Consider the following 19,042-nt stretch of genomic DNA (forward strand, 5'->3'; position numbering starts at 1 on the left):
GTTTATATTTTTTTTATATTGGGACTCTGTGTTTTTCTTTTTGAAGTATAGTTGATGCACAATATTATTAAGTTACAGGTATACAATATAGTGATTCACAATTTTTAAAGGTTATACTCTCTTTATAGTTATTATTGGCTATATTTCCTGTTGTACAATATAGCCTTGAGGCTTATTTTATACACAATAGTTTGTACCTCTTAGTCCCCTACCTCTAAATTCCCCCTCCCCGCTTCCGTCTCCCCACTGGTAACCACTGGTTTGTTCTCTGTAGCTCTGAGCTATTCATATTTTTTACCCTTTATTCTACGGGGTTGTTTGTGATTTCATATGTATTTTTTATACTTATCCTTTGTCAGTTAAAATGTGTTGCCTGTGGTTCACTTTTTAAAGTAGTTACAGATCCCATTACTCTCTATAACCATGTGAGGGTGTGGTCATAATTGTCAAGTTCAAACGGGCTTAGTGAGTATAGAATGAGGCAGAACAGTTTTATCTTCCTAACTTGGTCTCTTTGTCTGTCTGTGCTGTTACCAAAATGCAGCCAAGAAGGAGAAGATGTCAAAGATACTGACTGGTAGATTCGTAAAGAAGGGGAAGAACACCAGAATTTGTTTTATTTCCATTTTAAACAAATACACTCTTGGGATCAAATACGCAATTTAAAACTCTGGCTTATACTTAATAGGAAATAGAAATTGTGTTTTTCATTTTGCAGGTGGGCAGATGGAAAAGGGCCCTTGGCAGCTGCGTTCTCTTCCAGTGAAGTAAAAGCTTTAATTCGTGCCTTGTTCCAGAACACAGAAAGAAGAGCAGCTGCCCTTGCCAAGATTAAATAGCTCCATCTTCCTGAGAAAGCCGTGTCTTGAGCAGGTGGATTCCTTTCTTGGCGTAATTAGTCTTTAAAGACTTCTTGGAATCACCCGTTGGTTTTGGTGAACTGATATATCATGGAAGTTTGATTTCACCTAAGAACGCCTTACCTCCTGGCCTGTATGAGGCTTTGTTGAAGAACTGGTTGTTAGGATCAGATGTCAAATGAAGCACCTCAATTTGTTGACTTTTTAGCCACCCTCCCTTAATAAGAAACTGTAGGGTGACGTTGTTTCATGTTGCTTCCAGGGCCCTCTGGGAACTGTATCCATTGAAAATATAAGCCCTGGCCTTGGATCAAGGAATCCAGGTCATTCCAAGAGTCAGGATAAAGAATTTGTGAGAGATGGGAGATATATTTTGGAGGGCAAGGGAACCATAAATTGGTCTTGCAGGAATTAAGAAGACTTCCTTCAATATTTCTTTCCAATAAATAATGCTTTTCAGAGTTAAGGGTGAGTGTCTTTAATAACATGGGAACTTTGACAGAAGAGACCATCAAGTTTTCCTATCTTTCATTCTTTTTATCGACATTTATGATCCTCACAGAGGACTCAGTGACTTACCGTCTTTCTTCATGACACTATCTGATAGTTTAACATTTCTTTCAGTATAAAGTTTTGGCACTTTTTGCTATTTCAACTAAATTATATATTTTTTCTGTCTGAGCCACGTGGCTTGCAGGATCTTAGTTCTCCTACCAGGGATTGAACCCGGGCCCTCAGCAGTGAAAGCAAGGAGTCCTAACCACTGAACTGCCAGGGAATTCCCGGACTAAATTCTATTTTATTGGTTGGATTTTTTTTTTTTTTGGTCTTCTCAAATTCCAGTGTTTCTGTACCTTATCAAATGGCAAAGCTTTTAAATTTCAGTGTTCCTTCGGTATGTATGTGCCATGAGGTGCTAACTCTGGGTTCGGTAGCCTAATCTTTTATTTGGTGGATGTGGGTAATCCTTCAGCTCAACTTTCTGTGTTTTTAACTCTTTGCAGCCATTGGAGGTTTATATTCTATTAAAATTATTCTCGGTAGGACTCTGGATTGTCTCTCTTCACCCTGAAATGTGGAATTCCGCTTGTGAAAAGAGGGTAAAGAGTGCGATCGATCTTTGTGTGCCTTGGAGGAGATGCTGTCTGGAGGATGTTTTCAGTACAGTGGGCCTGCTTCCTTCAACCCCTGATCCCTGGCACACATTCTGCCTTCACCTTCTTGTTCTTAGTTTGAGCTCAGCCCCTACATTCTGGTTGCTTAGTTTTTCTTTTACCAATTTAGGGGTCATAGAAGAAAGAATTAGAAAGAAGATTGGTTTCTTTTTATAAGAGAACTCAGCTGTGGTTAGTGACAACCTATCTGTCTATACTCAGCATATCCTACTATGAGAACGCACAGAAAAAAGACTTGCCTGAACCAACTTTAGTTTTTTGAGAACAAAGTCGTTGTCTTTCTTGAGAGGGGGAAGGGACCATTTGTACAGGTGAAGAAAATACCTGTTTTGGAAAATCCACACCACTTCAGCTAGCATTCTTTTTTCAGCAATTGAGGGGATGGGGAACTAAGAACAGAACTGAACTAAATGCCTTGCAGGACTGTTACACACATAGCATATTTCTTTTGTTCATAGAAGCTATTCCTGTTGCTTGACGGGTAGAGCAATTGGGGGGGTGGGATCTCTTGTAACTGGAAAGCACACTCCTCTCTCCTTCCCCCATTAGCACAGAAAACCGCATCATAGTTCTTCTGAGGCCCTGTAGACTCCATCCCTCGGGACTCCTTCCTCTGATGAATAGTTTGTATGTCATGGCACACAGAGTGGGCAGACTCCATCCTCTTCCCTGGCCAAGGCAATTGACAGCTGGTGGTTAAGTGGATATTCGTTCTGGTTAGGGACGAGCCATCTGGCTTAGCAACATGGGAGTTGGGTCTGGCAGCTCTTACAGGGACCTTGAAGGTACCTATTCAGATAGGGAACCTGAGACAGAACGGGAGGGGAGCCTGCTTCCTCTAGAAAGAGCGTGCGGATTATGTGAGTAAGGGAAACTTAAGAGGCTTGACTCATTCAGTGGATCTGTAGGCCAACGGAAAGAAACCTCTTCCCAAATTACACCCAGAACTATACAAATGACTGGGAAATGAAATTCCAGAAAGGGTCCCCAAGATATTAGTAAAAAGGAAAGTTTTTGTTAAAAAGAACCTAAATCCCTTAAGTGACTTGATAGTGGCTGCTGTTACATTGTGGATCCTGAATTGTTGGAGACCCATTCATGGTCAGTTTTGCACTGGATTTCTCTCTGAAATGGGGATCCTCCAGAGGGCATCTTTCCTCAGGCCTGGGAGCAGCACAAGGCATCTAGGCCTAGTCTGTGGAAATGGAAGCAGGGAGCCTGTCCATTTTACCCTGGGCTTACATTCTGGCCTTGATCAGCCCAGGAGGGTCATCCAGGCTCTGCATGCATCTGTATTATAAACGGTGACATATCACTGAACAATCACTTGTGAATAGATCAAACAGTATTTTCTTTGATTAATAACATTGTTAAAAAGGATACGGATAATCCTCTTCCCATGCCTGCAAATGCTCATGCTATCACTTAAGGCAATGACTCCCAGCCTTTTGTGGGGTTTCATTCTGTTGTTTATTTGATTTCCGAAGATTATGTGTATCTTCTGAAAGTTCTGAGAGGTACACACACATCCTCTGGGGGTGTTTTTGTTATCAGAAAACTGGCCCAAAGGAGTAGTTTGCCCAAGCTCCACAGCTAGTTTGTGCCACGGAGAAATGAAGGCATGTATAGGAGTGACTTCTTAGTGAAGGAGGTAGCTGTAAATTCAGGAAGGAATAAGGCTTTTGGAAATTGCCTCCCATATAAAAAGTCTTGGCACAAAGTAGCCTTTTTAAATTGGGTTTTGATGCCCACGTTCTTCCTAATCATGGAACTGATTTTGAACATTGGTTTTGTGATAACTTCCTCCTAAAAATAGGCATTTAGCTAAAGCCTAAAGTTTCCTGAAAGTTACAAAGCCCCAATTTTGAGAAGTTTTTCAATTATACGGTTTAGACAGAAATTTCTCTCCTTGTCATGAGGAGTTTGGTTGAGAAGTTTGTGATGTCACGTGACATAACTGGAGCTAGGCTTAGATGTCTCAAAACCATGTTATGAAATCTCTGCCTCAAGTTTGGGGAGGAGGGCAATGATTCTGAGGAGCTATGTATAAGTTCTGCACTCCTCAGCAATCGGGTGCCCCAGATTTCTTGCGTAGTGCGAGAGAGCGAGGCGGGAGTGGATGGGTCTTAGCTACTCCTGCTGTTGAAGTAGGCACTAGTACCAGGGCCGAAGACACCTTCTCCCTCCCTTGTCTCAGCTTTGTAAGTGGTTCTAAAACTTCCTACGTTTATTCTACTTACATTTACTGGGTGCCAGGCATTGTTCCAGTCACTCAACAACCCCCCCCCCAAAAAAAAAACCCCACAAAAATTATTTTTTCTCTGGTGATTTAAATTCTGGTGCTAAAGACAGATAATAAACATGAAGTAAGTAAATTAGATAGTATGTCTGAAGATTTTAAGTGTATGGAAAAAATAAACATAGGGTGATAAATCTGAACTCCTCTGGAATTCCAGGGCTGGAGGAAAGGGGAGTGAGCTGACATTCTGAATGGGGTGGTCAGAGGACACCTCCTCGAGACAGTGGGTAAGCCATGTGGATGTCTGGGTGCAGACAGCTCTGAGCAGAGAGACCAGCCCTTGCAAAGCCCTAAGGTGGGAGGAGTGTGTCTGGTGAAGGAATAGCAGAGAATGAGGGAGAGAGGAGGAGGAAAGGTGGTGAGAGATATAACAGGAGAGGAGGGGGCAAGATTGTGTAGGCCATTAGAAGGATTTTGGTTTTTTTTTACTCTGAGTCAGATGGGAAACTAGTAGCTTAGAAAAAAAAAAAAAGGAAATGTATAAAAGAAGAGAAAATAGCATGGTGAACCCCTAGGTACCCACCACCCATCTTCAGCAATTGTGATCATACAGCCAGTCTTGTTTCATCTGTGCCCCCCGGTCACCCCCACCCCATTGCTCCTGCAAACACACACTGAATTGTTGAAGCAAATGCCAGACAGCATATCATTTTAAACCCAGGGCTCATTCCTGTGAAAAGTGTGAATGTTGTTTCTTGCGAAGCTTTCTCTTTTTCCATCTCTCTTTCAGCCCCTGTCATCCCCCCTCTCCTCTGCCGGCAGGAGTTGTCCTGTAGCTGCCCGCCTCCCTCCCTTTTTCCCCAACCTCAGTTCCCCACTCAGGCTCAGCCTGTATCCACTCCACTCCCATCCCCTGAACACTGGGTATCAAATAACAAACATCTTAAATGCAGTTGACAGCTGACTCACTACCACTTCCCCTTTGCATCCTCCTTCCCTCTGCTCAGCCACTTGCTCCAGCTAACCCAATCCCATGGTTTCTGGGTGTTCATAAGTTGCCCAGGGGGCTTCCCTGGTGGCGCAGTGGTTGAGAATCTGCCTGCCAATGCAGGGGACACGGGTTCGAGCCCTGGTCTGGGGGGATCCCACATGCCGCAGAGCAACTAGGCCCGTGAGCCACAACTACTGAGCCTGCGCGTCTGGAGCCTGTGCTCCGCAACAAGAGAGGCTGCGATAGTCAGAGGCCCGCGCACCGCGATGAAGAGTGGCCCCCGCTCGCCGCAACTAGAGAAAGCCCTCACACAGAAACGAAGACCCAACACAGCAAAAATAAATAAATTACTAAACTACTACCCCCAACATCTTCTTTAAAAAAAAAAAAAAAAAAAAGTTGCCCAGGAAAGGATTCCTCTTACTGATTATTTCATCAGAAAGGATATCTCCTGCCCCCTTAGAATCAGATTCTCCTGGGTTCCTCCCACAGAGAATCCCAGTAGACATGGCAACCCAGCTCCAGCTATTGGGTGTTGGCTGGAGTCTGGGACTGCCTTGGTTTAAGGCAGAGCAACCGCCTTCCCTAAGGGGTGCCTGGGTGGAGTGGCGTCGGGAGTGGAGCAGCTGCTGGCTGGCTTCTGTCTCCCAACCCCACTCTCTGACTTTAAAAATGCTGCCTCAAAAGAATATTAATTATTTTCATGTGCATGAAAGGCTCCATTTATGCTTGATTACCATGCAGCATGATAAAAATTATGCATAGCATTAAGTATGTCAGGTTAACTTCGTTATAAATTTCACTTAATTTCTGTACTAAGTTCTGTCCCTAAATGCATACTCTAGTTTGTTTGCCATATCCATATCTACATTATTATTATTCAAAACTAAAAAATTAGGACTTCTTGTTCACCCTCTATCAATTTAGTAATCTTTTCTTTTGTAATATTAACGTTAATCGCATTGGTCTGAAGTAGCAGTAGGTCTTTTGCCCCCTTTTGGAAAACCGGGCCACTTGCTCATCTCAAGGACTATGTAACTTGGATTTGTGATTACATCTGAAGTTTCTAAGTCCCATGAGATATAATTCCCCTGAGTGTAGAACTGTGAACTCATTTAAAATCCAGGTTTTCTTTTTCTATCTTTTCACCTATCTTAGCTTTCATTTTCCTCTCAAATGTTTGTTCCAGCCTTTCCGGGTGGAAGATTATTCTCCTTGATAGGAACAGGGAAGCAAAATAGTGTTTGAGTTGTTCAGTTCTCTTTGTGTCATTTTTTTAACATCACATTATCAACTTCGAGTATAGCCAAATCCTTTTTGTTCCTTTTCTTTCACTGACCATCCTCTTTCCCTGTGCCCCTAAATTCCTTGAGATCATGTTTTTCATAAACTTCATCATATTCTGGGCTTTGATCTTCCTGACACTATTTTTTCATGTCCAGGCCATTCTTATATTTTTGCTTATGAAGGGCCTGTTTTTGTTGAACCCATCACTCGTTTTCATTTGCAGCCACACTCCTGTTTTTTTAATTGTGTTGCCATATTTATTATACAGTCAGATTTTCAGTTTTGAAATACACCCCTCCTCTTTCATTCATAGTATGATGTCTTTTTTTTTTTTTTTTTTTTTTTTTTTTGCGGTACACGGGCCTCTCACTGTTGTGCCCTCTCCCGTTGCGGAGCACAGGCTCCGGACGCGCAGGCTCAGTGGCCATGGCTCACGGGTCCAGCCGCTCCGCGGCATGTGGGATCTTCCCGGACCGCGGCACGAACCCGTGTCCCCTGCATCGGCAGGCGGACTCTCAACCACTACGCCACCAAGGAAGCCCGTATAGTATGATGTCTTTTTATTTTTATTTTATTTATTAAGCTCTAGTTGATATACAATATTGTGTTTGTTTCAGGTGTACAGCTTCAGATTCTTTTCCATTATGGGTTATTATAAGATATTTAATTTAGTTCCCTGTGCTATACAGTAAATCCCTGTTGTTTATCTGTTTTACATATAGTGGTGTGTACCTATTAATCCCATACTCCTAATTTAATCCCTCCCCTTCCCTTTTCCTCTTTGGTAACCGTATGTTTGTTTTCTACGTCTGTGAGTTTGTTTCTGTTTTGTAAATAAGTTGATTTGTATTATATTTTTAGATTCCACATATAAGTGCTAGATGATGTCTTTCTTTTAGAGTCTGTGGCCGTGAGATTATTTCTGGCATTTTTTGGTGCTCTTTGAAATATGCTTTCCTAAAGCCAGGGCCTGTGCCTAGGCCAAATCATTTCTTCCTCGCCTGTTGTGAAATTTACAGTCATTCTCTAACTGATGTTTTGGATTAAAAGTTCCCCTCTTTGCTTCTTTGGCTTTCTGAAAAGCGATTATTAGCAAGGCAATTAAAAAACTCATGGGACATTCTGGTTTTTAGCAGAGTGGGACCTCTAGTAGACTTATGGAAAGCTGAAATCCCCTATATCCCTGTGTCAACCCCTTATTTATTAAAAAAAAAATATCAGCCACCTCTTCCATCTGGCTGGGTGGTGCCATGGTGCGTGCATGTGGAGTATTATTTCTAATTTTCTGTTTCTCTTTACTCCAAGTGCCTGGTTGTTTAGCATTCACTTTATTAACCTATGAGAATTGAACTTGAGATTCCCTGAGAACTCAATGAAATCTTTCTGGTTTTGTTTTTTGTTAATTTCTGCCCGCAAATCAGTAAGAAGCAAAGGGTAGCTCATTTAGAGGAGAAGCAGACCTATATGACAACTAACTTTTTTATAAAGTCACGGTCTCATTAAGAAAGTAATGTTATTCTTCCATGAAGCAAAAACAGTAAAAACCTTTTTTGATTTGCACTGAAGTATATTTCCCCTTGGAGTTTGCTTCACAGTATAAGAAAGGGGCTCCTGAGAAGCCCCTAATCTTGTTTCTCTGCTTTTTTGTTTTGCTTTTCCGGGAAAAGAGTAGTAAGAGCTATGGGTGAGTATGTGGGGATGAAAAGGGAAGGGAAGGAAGAGCTCTGATCGTTTGGAGGATCTTTGTGGCAGCCAGCTGGTCGACCGAGACTTGGATAAGAGGAAGGACAGAGGAGGCAGGGTTGGGGGGTGAAGAGCCAGCGTGGGCTGTGGAGTCACACAGACCTGGGATTCATATCCAAGTCCACATTTACTTAGTTCTGTGACATAATTTACGTAAAACACATAGCATAGGGCCTGGCACAGATGAATGATCTGTGTTAACATGTTAACTGTAGTGTTTAGCGCTTCAAGCTCAGTGCACTCAATTTAGAGTTTAATTATGTACGTGGTTCTCTAACTAAATTGCAGCTTTTTGAGGGTAGGAATGGTGTCGAATGCTTTTCTTGGACAGAGTAAACTTAATCAATAATTATGGATTGGTTTGAATTCAGCCCCACACAATGTGTGACAATGTGGCCCAAATGAAGAGAGAAGTGGGGCATCTTTGTGACATGAGCTGGAGTGTCCTTGTAAGGAGCCCATGAGATCTCTAACATTGGAAATGTTTGAGTTTGGTCCCAGGAGAGCTTCTTCCCTTGGCTGTGTGTGGATATTTGTATTTTTGTACATGTATAAAAGCCTGTTTGCTTAGAATTTATACCACCTGGAGATACAGTTCTTGTTATCAGGACTCTTCAGCACTAACTGGTTGGAGCATTTAATCCATTTACATTTAAGGTAATTATCAATATGTATGTTCCTATGACTATTTTCTTAATTGTTTTGGGTTTGTTTTTGTTGGTCCTTTTCTTCTTTTGTGTTTCCCACTTAGAGAAGTTTCTTTAGCATTTGTTGCAGAGCTGGTTTGGTGGTGCTGAATTCTCTTAGCTTTTGCTTGTCTGTACAGCTTTTGATCTGTCCATCAAATCTGAATGAGATCCTTGGCGGGTAGAGTAATCTTGGTCGTAGGTTCTTCCCTTTCATCACTTTAAGTATATCATGCCACTCCCTTCTGACTTGTAGAGTTTCTGCTGAGACATCAGCTGTTAACCTTATGGGAGTTCCCTTGTATGTTATTTGTTGTTTTTCCCTTGCTGCTTTTAATAATTTTTCTTTGTCTTTATTTTTACCAATTTGATTACTATGCGTCTTGGCATGTTTCTCCTTGGGTTTATCCTGTATGGGACTCTCTGTGCTTCCTGTACTTGGGTGGCTATTTTCTTTCCTATGTTAGGGAAGTTTCTGACTATAATCTCTTCAAATATTTTCTCTGGTCCTTTCTCTCTCTCTTCTCCTTCTGGGACCCCTATAATGTGAATGTTGTTGTGTTTAATGTTGTCCCAGAGGTCTCTTAGGCTGTCTACATTTCTTTTCATTCTTTTTTCTTTATTCTGTTCAGCAGCAGTGAATTCCACCATTCTGTCTTCCAGGTCACTTATCCATTCTTCTGCCTCAGTTATTCTGCTATTGATTCCTTCTAGTGTAATTTTCATTTCAGTTATTGTATTGTTCATCTCTGTTTGTTTGTTCTTTAATTCTTCTAGGTCTTTGTTAAACATTTCTTGCATCTTCTCGATCTTTGCCTCCATTCTTTTTCCGAGGTCCTGCATCATCTTCACTATCATTCTGAATTCTTTTTCTGGAAGGTTGCCTATCTCCACTTCATTTAGTTGTTTTTTGGGGGTTTATCTTGTCCCTTCATCTGGTACATAGCCCTCTGCCTTTTCATCTTGTCTATCTTTCTGTGAATGTGGTTTTTATTCCACAGGCTGCAGGATTGTAGTTCTTCTTGTTTCTGCTGTCTGCCCTCTCCAGGATAACTTTTAAATAGAATGGGCAGTTAACCAAAACAGCCAATCTCCCAAGAAATCTGGACAAATAGGGCTTTACTAATATATGACCTTATTGTTACTGGAAGTTGTTTTCTATTTGGTTTTGTTATGATGATTATTATTTTGGGGTGGAGGTGGAAGGGTTTAAGTAACAAGCTTTTTATTTTTTCTAAAACCAGGCAACCGAAAAGGCAAATCAAAATGCATTCTTTTTCTCAAAATCTATTGGCTGTCTGCAGGAGTGAGCTCAAGAGTGAAGTGGTGAGAGGCAGGCCCTGGGGGCTGCTGAATGAACTCTCTCCTCTGGCCCAAGTCTGGCAGGAGAAGAGAAGGAGAGGGACTTCTGAGCATAAATATGAAGTCTCCAGTCAGAGAGAGAGGGAGAAAGAGCAAGTGTGTGATAAATATAGTGGGGCAGAAAAAACAGAGAAGGGAAGCATTCATCATAATGTTCACAGAATCCCATAGAGGGTGTGGTGATATCAGGCTCTGGTCCACTTTGTAGTTATTTTATACAAGTGACTCACATCCATTATCATCTTTGTTGTTAGCTGGTCATGATTTATGCTGGTGGCTGCACCTAGTTGCTGAGGGGCCATGTGTGACCTAGATCTGTAGAGGCCAAAGACTACGTTTTCACATTTAATCCTAAGAACACTCCTTTGAGAAAGATACTACTGTCCTGATTTTACAGATGAGGAATCAAGGCACAGAGAGGTTAAGTGTCATGCCCAAGGACACACAGTGGGTAATACAAAGTCAGGGTTCCAACACGAGTTTGTTTGATTCCAGAGCTGATGTTCTTTTCATTGTTCTCATGCAACTTCCTTCTCACCCAGAGGTCTTTCTGGCTCTCATATGTCCCCAGATATATTAGTTGGTGAGGGCTGCTATAACAAAGCACCAGAAATTTGGTGGCTTAAATAACAGAAATGTATCATCTCATAGTTCTGGAGGCAAGAAATCTAAAATCAAGGTGTTGGCAGAATTGCTACCTTCTGAGGGCTTTGAGGGAAAGATCTGTTCCAGGTCTCTCTCCTTGGCCATCTTCTCTCCATGTCTCTCATATTGTCTTCCCTCTGTCCAAGATTCCCCCACTTTTACGGACACCAGTCATATTGGATCAGGGCCCATCCTAATGACCTTATTTTAACTTGGTTACCTGTATAAAGACACTGTCTCCAAATAAGGTCACGGTCTGAGGCACTGGGGTTAGGATTTCAACATTTGAAGTATTTTTATTTGTGGGGGGGGGTGTACAATTCAACCCATAACATCAGATAAATCACCTACAGGTCACACTATAGCTGCTGCATTTTAGATGCTTTGTTTACAGTGAGGTGACTTTTCCTATCACTCTTTATTGTCTGTGACCATTCTATTTAATCTGTTAACCAACAGCCATGAACATCGTCACCTTCCAAGTGGGCCTGCTCACTGGAGTGAGCTTGAGGTCAATAAAGCATTCAGTGGGCTCTAATTTAATTAGCCAAGCTAGTGGGACAGCTGCTTCATAACTCTGGCTCATGAACTGGCAGAGAACAGAGATGAGACTGGCAGAGCTCGTTGTTGATCCCAGGCATCCCTGATGCAGCTCCAAGCCCTAAGAACTTCGCTCCTGTTCTGGCAGGAAAAGAGAGGGAAGATGAACTGGCATTTGGAATTTCCTACCCTGGATGTATCTTTTAAAAGTATACGGGAACCACAGTCAAAGTCAAGGCCCTGCATTTTCATCTGCCTCTTTCCTCATCTTGCCACATAGCAAGTCCGTTCTCTTCCATAATTTAAAAGGTTTCTGAAAATCCCCTTCAACTGGATTTGTCAGCTGCTTCCACCCTGCCTGTCCAAGCTGGCCAAGTTCTTCAAGCCTCTTCCTGTCTCCCCCACCTAAACCCCAGCCCTAGACCTGCCTCTTACTCCAAGGGCACTGATGTTGTCAGTCTCTCTGTGGTCTTTCCAGGTCTGTGGGAGGCAGCCCTGGAGAGGGGGGAGAGAGCTCTGGATCTAAAGTCATAAGATTCTGGCTTACCTGTTGCCCCCGTCACTTGGCCCACCAGCGTGACCTTGAAATGGTCAGAATGGCCATAATCAAAAAAATCTACGAACAATAAATGCTGGAGAGGGTTTGGAGAAAAGGGAACCTTCTTGCACTGTTGGTGGGAATGTAAATTGATGCAGATACTATAGAGAACAGTATGGAGTTTCCTTAAAAAACTGAAAATAGAATTACCATATGACCCAGCAATCCCACTACTGGGCATATACCCTGAGAAAATCATAATTCAAAAAGAGTCATGTACCACAATGTTCACTGCAGCACTATTTACAATAGCCAGGACATGGAAGCAACCTAAGTATCCATCGACAGATGAATGTCTAAAGAAGATGTGTCACATATATACAATGGAATATTACTCAGCCATAAAAAGGAACGAAATTGGGTCATTTGTAGAGACGTGGATGGACCTAGAGACTGTCATACAGAGTGAAGTAAGTCAGAAAAAGAAAAACAAATATCGTATATTAACGCATATATGAGGAATCTAGAAAAATGGTATAGATGATCTTATTAGCAAAGCAGAAATAGAGACACAGACATAGAGAACAAAGATATGGATACCAAGGGGGAAAGTAGGGGAGATGAATTGGGAGATTGGGATTGACATATATACATTATTGACACTATGTATAAAATAGATAACTAATGAGAACATACTGTATAGTGCAAGGAACTCTACTCGATGCTCTGTGGTGACCCAAACGGGAAGGAAAACCAAAGAAGGGGGGGATATATGTATACAGATAGCTGATTCACTTTGCTGTATAGTAGAAACTAACACAACGTTGTAAATCAACTATACTCCAATAAAAATTACTTAAAAATATAACAACAAAAAAAATGGAGATAGAAGTCCCTTCTTAGCTTACCTCCCAGTGTGGTCATGTAAACAAAATAAACTTCAAAGGAGCTGTCTCCACACACGATGATGTAAAAACAAAGAAAAATCTGATTTTGCAGATGTACAATATGACATATTACTGGGGCCATTTTGTTGACTCTGTTCTGCATGTGCGTGTCTGCGTTGGACTGTGAATTCCAAGAGAGCAGAGAACTTTACTCAGCGCCCCACCCCCATTGCATGCAGTCAGCCATTGATGGGCTTTGGATAATTGATGAAAGCCAGTCTTGGAGAAGAAAAGACCAGTGGGTGCCAAAGTGGGTATCAAAGAAAGTTGCACATGGAGAGAGTGACTTATTTTCTCTGCACGAGATTTTACAGTCATGTCAGTCATTAAACATTGATTTAAAGTGTTAGTTATTGCTGACCTGGAGCAGATGTTTAGGAAAGTACTTTTAATCAACCACATAATTGATATTTTTTGCTACTCCTTTGTGTCTTAATTAAAGCAGATGAAAAATGCCCTTTGTGTCCAAGAGTGACAGCACTGACTCACCATGTGGGGAATTCTTCTCACAGTCCATATTCAGCTGAGCATTTCGGTTTAGTTTAGGTCTTCAGATATAAATTTGAACAGCTCCCAAAGTAAATGGCTTTTTTTTTTAATGGCTTTTAAACAAAGTGAAAAAGAAGTCTTTGCTAAACAAAATGAGCAATTTGGGTGTGTCACTTTTATTTATAGTGTGTAAATTACAAACTTGGTATTTTATTTCTGAGCTTGAGAAATCGTTCAGAAACAATGGATGGTTCTTTGTAGACTTCGAAATCATTTCCTAGAATATGGGTTGGGTCATTTTTTTTTTGTCTGAAGATTTGAACAAGGGTGGCTTTGTTTCTCTTCCCTCCTAGGAATGCAGGATCCCACATGGGGAGAGAGAGCTGCTTTCCTGTCCTTCCCACTCTTCAGGGCTGCCTTAGTGGCTGATGAGGGAGAGTGCAGAGCAGGGACAGAATGGGACTGTGATGACCTTTTTGTTACTGGGCCTGGTGCTAGGAATAACTATATTTATACAAAAAAGAAGCCATTAATTTTGGATTTGGGGGATGAGAGGAGAAGCTTTGTGATAGGTTAGCAGTTGAGCTTATCTTAAAGCACCAGCAGTTTTCCAATTATGAAAACATGAGGGAAGCACAGCCTACGCAGAGACATGGGGGTGGGAGTGGAGGTCTGCTTAAGGAGTATTCTAGGATTTTGATTGTAGTTGGAATATAGGATCCAGGGAAGGAAGGATGCAATGAAACATGAGGCCCGAAAGATTAGTTCGAGATTAGATCATGAAGTGCATTGAATAGTTAGCCTAAAGAATTTGAATTTGATCCTGCAGGCAATGGGGAGTCAGTGAAGGCTTATGCAAGGAGCAGAGTGGTCTGGTCTGACCTTTGTTTAGGAAGGAAACCTGGTAGCCACTTGGAGGATGGATTGTGAGGGGGAAAGAAGGGAGGCAGGGAGATTGCTTAGGAGGCGAGGGATCATAGGAGTCTGAACTAAGGCAGTCGGGTAGAACCTTCCTGGCTGGGCAGGACGGTGGAGGGGAGGAAATAAAATTGGCAGCTACACATGTTGATTGGTTGATTGCCGCAACAAGTCTTTACTGAGTACTTACCATGTGCTAGACACGTGTGCAGCTGTGAGGACAACGATGAAGAGGACAGGGTCCCTGATGTTGAGGACTTGCCACTGAGTAACCCTCACATGTCACGTGCACGTGGTGCATGGGCTGCTAGAGGGGCGATCCAGGGTGGGGACTGTCTGGGGTGTTGGGAAGGTAGAGGGACATCTGACTTGGGTCTTAAAGGATGGTGGCAAGCTGATCATGTCCCTGGGCTGCTTTTTAAAAATGATTGCCATTGCTCTGGGGATAAGGACCGATCTTTACCTTGGCTCTAAAGGCTCTGCCTAATCTGGCCTACCCACCGCTCCAGCCTCTGCTCATCTCTTCTCTTCACTCACCCACTCTGGCTTCTTTCAGTCCCTTGAGGGCACCTCACTCTCTCCTGCCACAGGGATTTTGCCTGTTGCCTTTGCTTGGAGCCCTCTCGCCACCCCCAGATCCCAGCCCAATCGCCCCTTCCTTGGAGAAGTCTTTGCTGAGTCTTCAGACTCAGTCATACGTCTGTTACATGCTCTCATTAGCACCTTGTACCTCTCATAGCACTTCTTCAGAGCTGTAACTGTGCACTTTCTGTGGTCCTTTGATTCATGTGGGTCTCCTCCCACTAACTGGCAAACTCCAACCAGGCAGGGATCGTGTCTGGTTTTGCTCAGCATTGCATCTTTGGTGTTTGCACAGTGCCTGGCACATAGTACATTCTCAATAAATATACATTGGCTGACTGATGGACTAAAATAATTAATTAGTAAAAGGGGGAAGGGTATTTCAGGAATAGGGGACAGCATGAACACAGGTGCTGTGGTTTAGTCTAAGAAGGACTAGTGATTGGCTTAAGGGGAGGAAAAAGATGAGGCTAGAAAAGCATGTTGGGTAAACTTGGAAAGAACCCTCAGTGCCATGCTAAGGACACCCTGGGTGCAAGTTAGGTGCTCCCACCACACGCTGTTCTTCCGCATCAGAGACTGCACTCTAATTGTTGGCTTGACGGAGCTAGACTATAAATTCCTTGAGGGCAGGGGCTCTGCCTGACTCATTCATTAATGTAACTCCAGAATCTAGAACAGTGCCTGGCACTTGGTAGGACCAACAAACACTTGCTGAATTAATGAATGAGTAAATGAATGAATGCTTTTATCATGGGAGCTTGGGGAGCCATGGAAGGTTTTTCATCTATTTAGACTTGCTCTAGGAGATGTTACTTTGGCAGCACGGTAGAAAAAAGAAGGGTCCATTTTCATTTAGTTTATCCTTCCATACTGATACTTGAGCATCTGGATTGGCTGAAAAGAAGTAAAGGTACAGACTGATTAGAATGGAATAGACTGGAGGCAGGAGATCAACTGGGTGGCTGTTACAGTCATTCTGGGGAAGATCCTGGTGGCTGGTCATGCAGGGGGCTGTGGGTCTGGGAGAGGGGTAGATTTGAGAGATGACCAGTTTGAATGACTGATGGAAGGTGAGGAGTTGGGAGCAGGCAAAGATGAGCCCAAGATATTCCAGATTTCTACTTGCCAAGAAAAATTCAAACTTCTTGCCAGTGGGGTCTTGCTGGAGAGGGAAGGGGGCAGTGAGGGGAGAAGACTGAGTATGTGTCACCTCCAGGCCCTTTAGGACCCTTCTGAGGGGCTGCCCTCCACACTTCCTTGGGCATCCCCATTCTAGACTTCAGTCAGAATAACAAGACAGAAGAGAGTGCTCAGAGACAGTATGCTAATGAGTAAGCAGCTGATTACCATATGAGACCACAGAGATTTCTTTTCCTTCTAAATACACTTTTATCCATTTCTTTGTATCCAAAGCAAGCAATATGGCAACAGACACTTGGGGTTTCTTCACTGCTTATCGATATGCAGTAATGGTCTGGTATAAGGTAACTGGATCTAGCATTTTCCCAATTTTCACTCATTAAAGCTTCCCTCTTATTAGACTTAGGAGTCATTCATTTCTTCATTGAGAAGACCACTCTCCAGAGGGCTGGATGGAAAGGGTATGTGCCTGGGCCTCATTAGGCTGTGGGATGGCATTAGAAGGTCTGTGGCTTGAACTAACCTCAGTGGGATGACCCAAACTGAACTTGAAGGAGGTGGGGGCTGTTTGAGGGGATCCAGGGGTACCGTGCATACATGCTACAGATAGACTGGATGAAGATGGGGGATGTATTGTTGGTAGACAAAGCCAAAGAAGGGAGTAGGATGGCACTGAGGGGGATGTACAGAGTGTTCCAGAATCTCTAGACTGCATCTTACATCATGCATGCTTTCCACCTGGAGCACTAACATTTCCCTCTCCAGAAGATAAAGAGAGAGTGATTACGGAGGCTGTTTAAGCAAGTCTGAAAACCGTATGGGAGGCAGTCAGAGAAGATCACGGGCAGGCTTAAATCCACAAACAAGGATTGAAGCTGTCATTCACCGGCAGACACGAAGGGGAGATCATGATCACGATGGAACTCCATAGGCACTGGCTGGAGCTGTGGTCCACAGGCGGAATTTCTTCTCTCTAAGCCTGCCTGCTTAGTGAAAAAGTGGCTTGTGGGGCATGTATGGGAGTGGGGAAGACCCTGGATCAGGTGTCAGGAGACTTGGGCTTGGATGGCCTCCAATATGCTGTGGCTTGTTCACCTTTCAGAGCATCAGTTTTCTCCTCTGATAGGAGAGATGGTAGATTCAGTGGTCTCTTTAAAAGAACTTTATAGAGTCATTTTCACAATTTGATTCTTCCAATCCAAGAACATGGTATATCTCTCCATCTGTTTGTATCATCTTTAATTTCTTTCATCAGTGTCATAATTTTCTGCATACAGGTCTTTTGTCTCCTTAGGTAGGTTTATTCCTAGATATTTTATTCTTTTTGTTGCAATGGTAAATGGGAGTGTTTTCTTAATTTCACTTTCAGATTTTTCATCATTAGTGCCTAGGAATGCCAGAGATTTCTGTGCATTAATTTTGTATCCTGCTACTTTACCAGATTCATTGATTAGCTCTAGTAGTTTTCTGGTAGCATCTTTAGGATTCTCTATGTAGAGTATCATGTCATCTGCAAACAGTTACAGCTTTACTTCTTCTTTTCCTATTTGGATTCCTTTTATTTCTTTTTCTTCTCTGATTGCTGTGGCTAAAACTTCCAAAACTATGTTGAATAATAGTGGTGAGAGTGGGCAATGCAACCCCTATCAAACTACCACTGGCATTTTTCACAGAACTAGAACAAAAAATTTCACAATTTGTATGGAAACACAAAAGACCCCAAATAGCCAAAGCAATCTTGAGAACGAAAAATAGAGCTGGAGGAATCAGGCTCCCCGACTTCAGACTATACTACAAAGCTACAGTAATCAAGACAGTATGGTACTGGCACAAAAACAGAAAGATAGATCAATGGAACAGGATAGAAAGCCCAGAGATAAACCCATACACATAGGGTCACCTTATCTTTGATAAAGGAGGCAAGAATATACAGTGGAGAAAAGACAGCCTCTTCAATAAGTGGTGATGGGAAAACTGGACAACTACATGTAAAAATATGAAATTAGAACACTCCCTAACACCATACACAAAAATAAACTCAAAATAGATTAAAGACCTAAATGTAAGGCCAAACACTATAAAACTCGTAGAGGAAAACATAGGAAGAACACTCTATGACATTAATCACAGCAAAATCCTTTTTGACCCACCTCCTAGAGAAATGGAAATAAAAACAAAAATAAACAAATGGGACCTACTGAAACTTAAAAGCTTTTGCACAGCAAAGGAAACCATACACAAGACCAAAAGACAACCCTCAGAATGGGAGAAAATATTTTCAAATGAAGCAACTGAGAAAGGATTAAGCTCCAAGATTTACAAGCAGCTCATGCAGCTCAATAACAAAGAAACAGACAACCCAATCCAAAAATGGGCAGAAGACCTAAATAGACATTTCTCCAAAGAAGATATACAGATTGGCAAGAAACACATGAAAGAATGCTCAGCATCATTAATCATTAGAGAAATGCAGATCAAAACTACAATGAGGTATCACCTCACACCAATCAGAATGGCCATCATCAAAAAATCTAGAAACAATAAATGCGGTTGAGCGTGTGGAGAAAAGGGAACCCTCTTGCACTGTTGGTGGGAATGTAAATTGATACAGCCACTATGGAGAACAGTATGGAGGTTCCTTAAAAACCTAAAAATAGAACTACCATACGACCCAGCAATCCCACTACTGGGCATATACCTTGAGAAAACCATAATTCAAAAAGAGTCATGTACCAAAATGTTCATTGCAGCTCTATTTACAATAGCCAGGACATGGAAGCAACCTAAGTGTCCATCGACAGATGAATGGATAAAGATGTGGCACATATATATAATGGAATATTACTCAGCCATAAAAAGAAACGAAATTGAGATATTTGTAATGAGGTGGATGGACC

The 19,042-nt window shown here is 42.2% G+C and overlaps 2 protein-coding genes across 2 annotated transcripts in view; both read left to right on the forward strand.

Moving 5' to 3' along the window:
• Window positions 1-1,321, forward strand: part of ZW10 (zw10 kinetochore protein) — a 32,308-nt gene extending 30,987 nt beyond the window's left edge. The window contains exon 16 of the mRNA XM_082845686.1: window positions 719-1,321. Coding sequence (XP_082701812.1) covers window positions 719-839 — 121 coding nt within the window. The 3' untranslated portion in view covers window positions 840-1,321. The remainder of the gene's footprint in view (window positions 1-718) is intronic.
• A 1,459-nt stretch (window positions 1,322-2,780) lies between these two features.
• TMPRSS5 (transmembrane serine protease 5) overlaps window positions 2,781-19,042 on the forward strand; it is a gene marked incomplete at both ends in the record, with an annotated part of 33,546 nt that continues 17,284 nt past the window's right edge. Inside the window, 1 exon segment of the mRNA XM_082844055.1 lies at window positions 2,781-2,820. Within this exon segment, the coding sequence (XP_082700181.1) occupies window positions 2,781-2,820 (40 nt within the window).

The sequence above is a fragment of the Leucopleurus acutus genome (assembly GCF_964270905.1).
Source record: "Leucopleurus acutus genome assembly, chromosome: 8".
Lineage (NCBI taxonomy): Eukaryota > Metazoa > Chordata > Mammalia > Artiodactyla > Delphinidae > Leucopleurus > Leucopleurus acutus.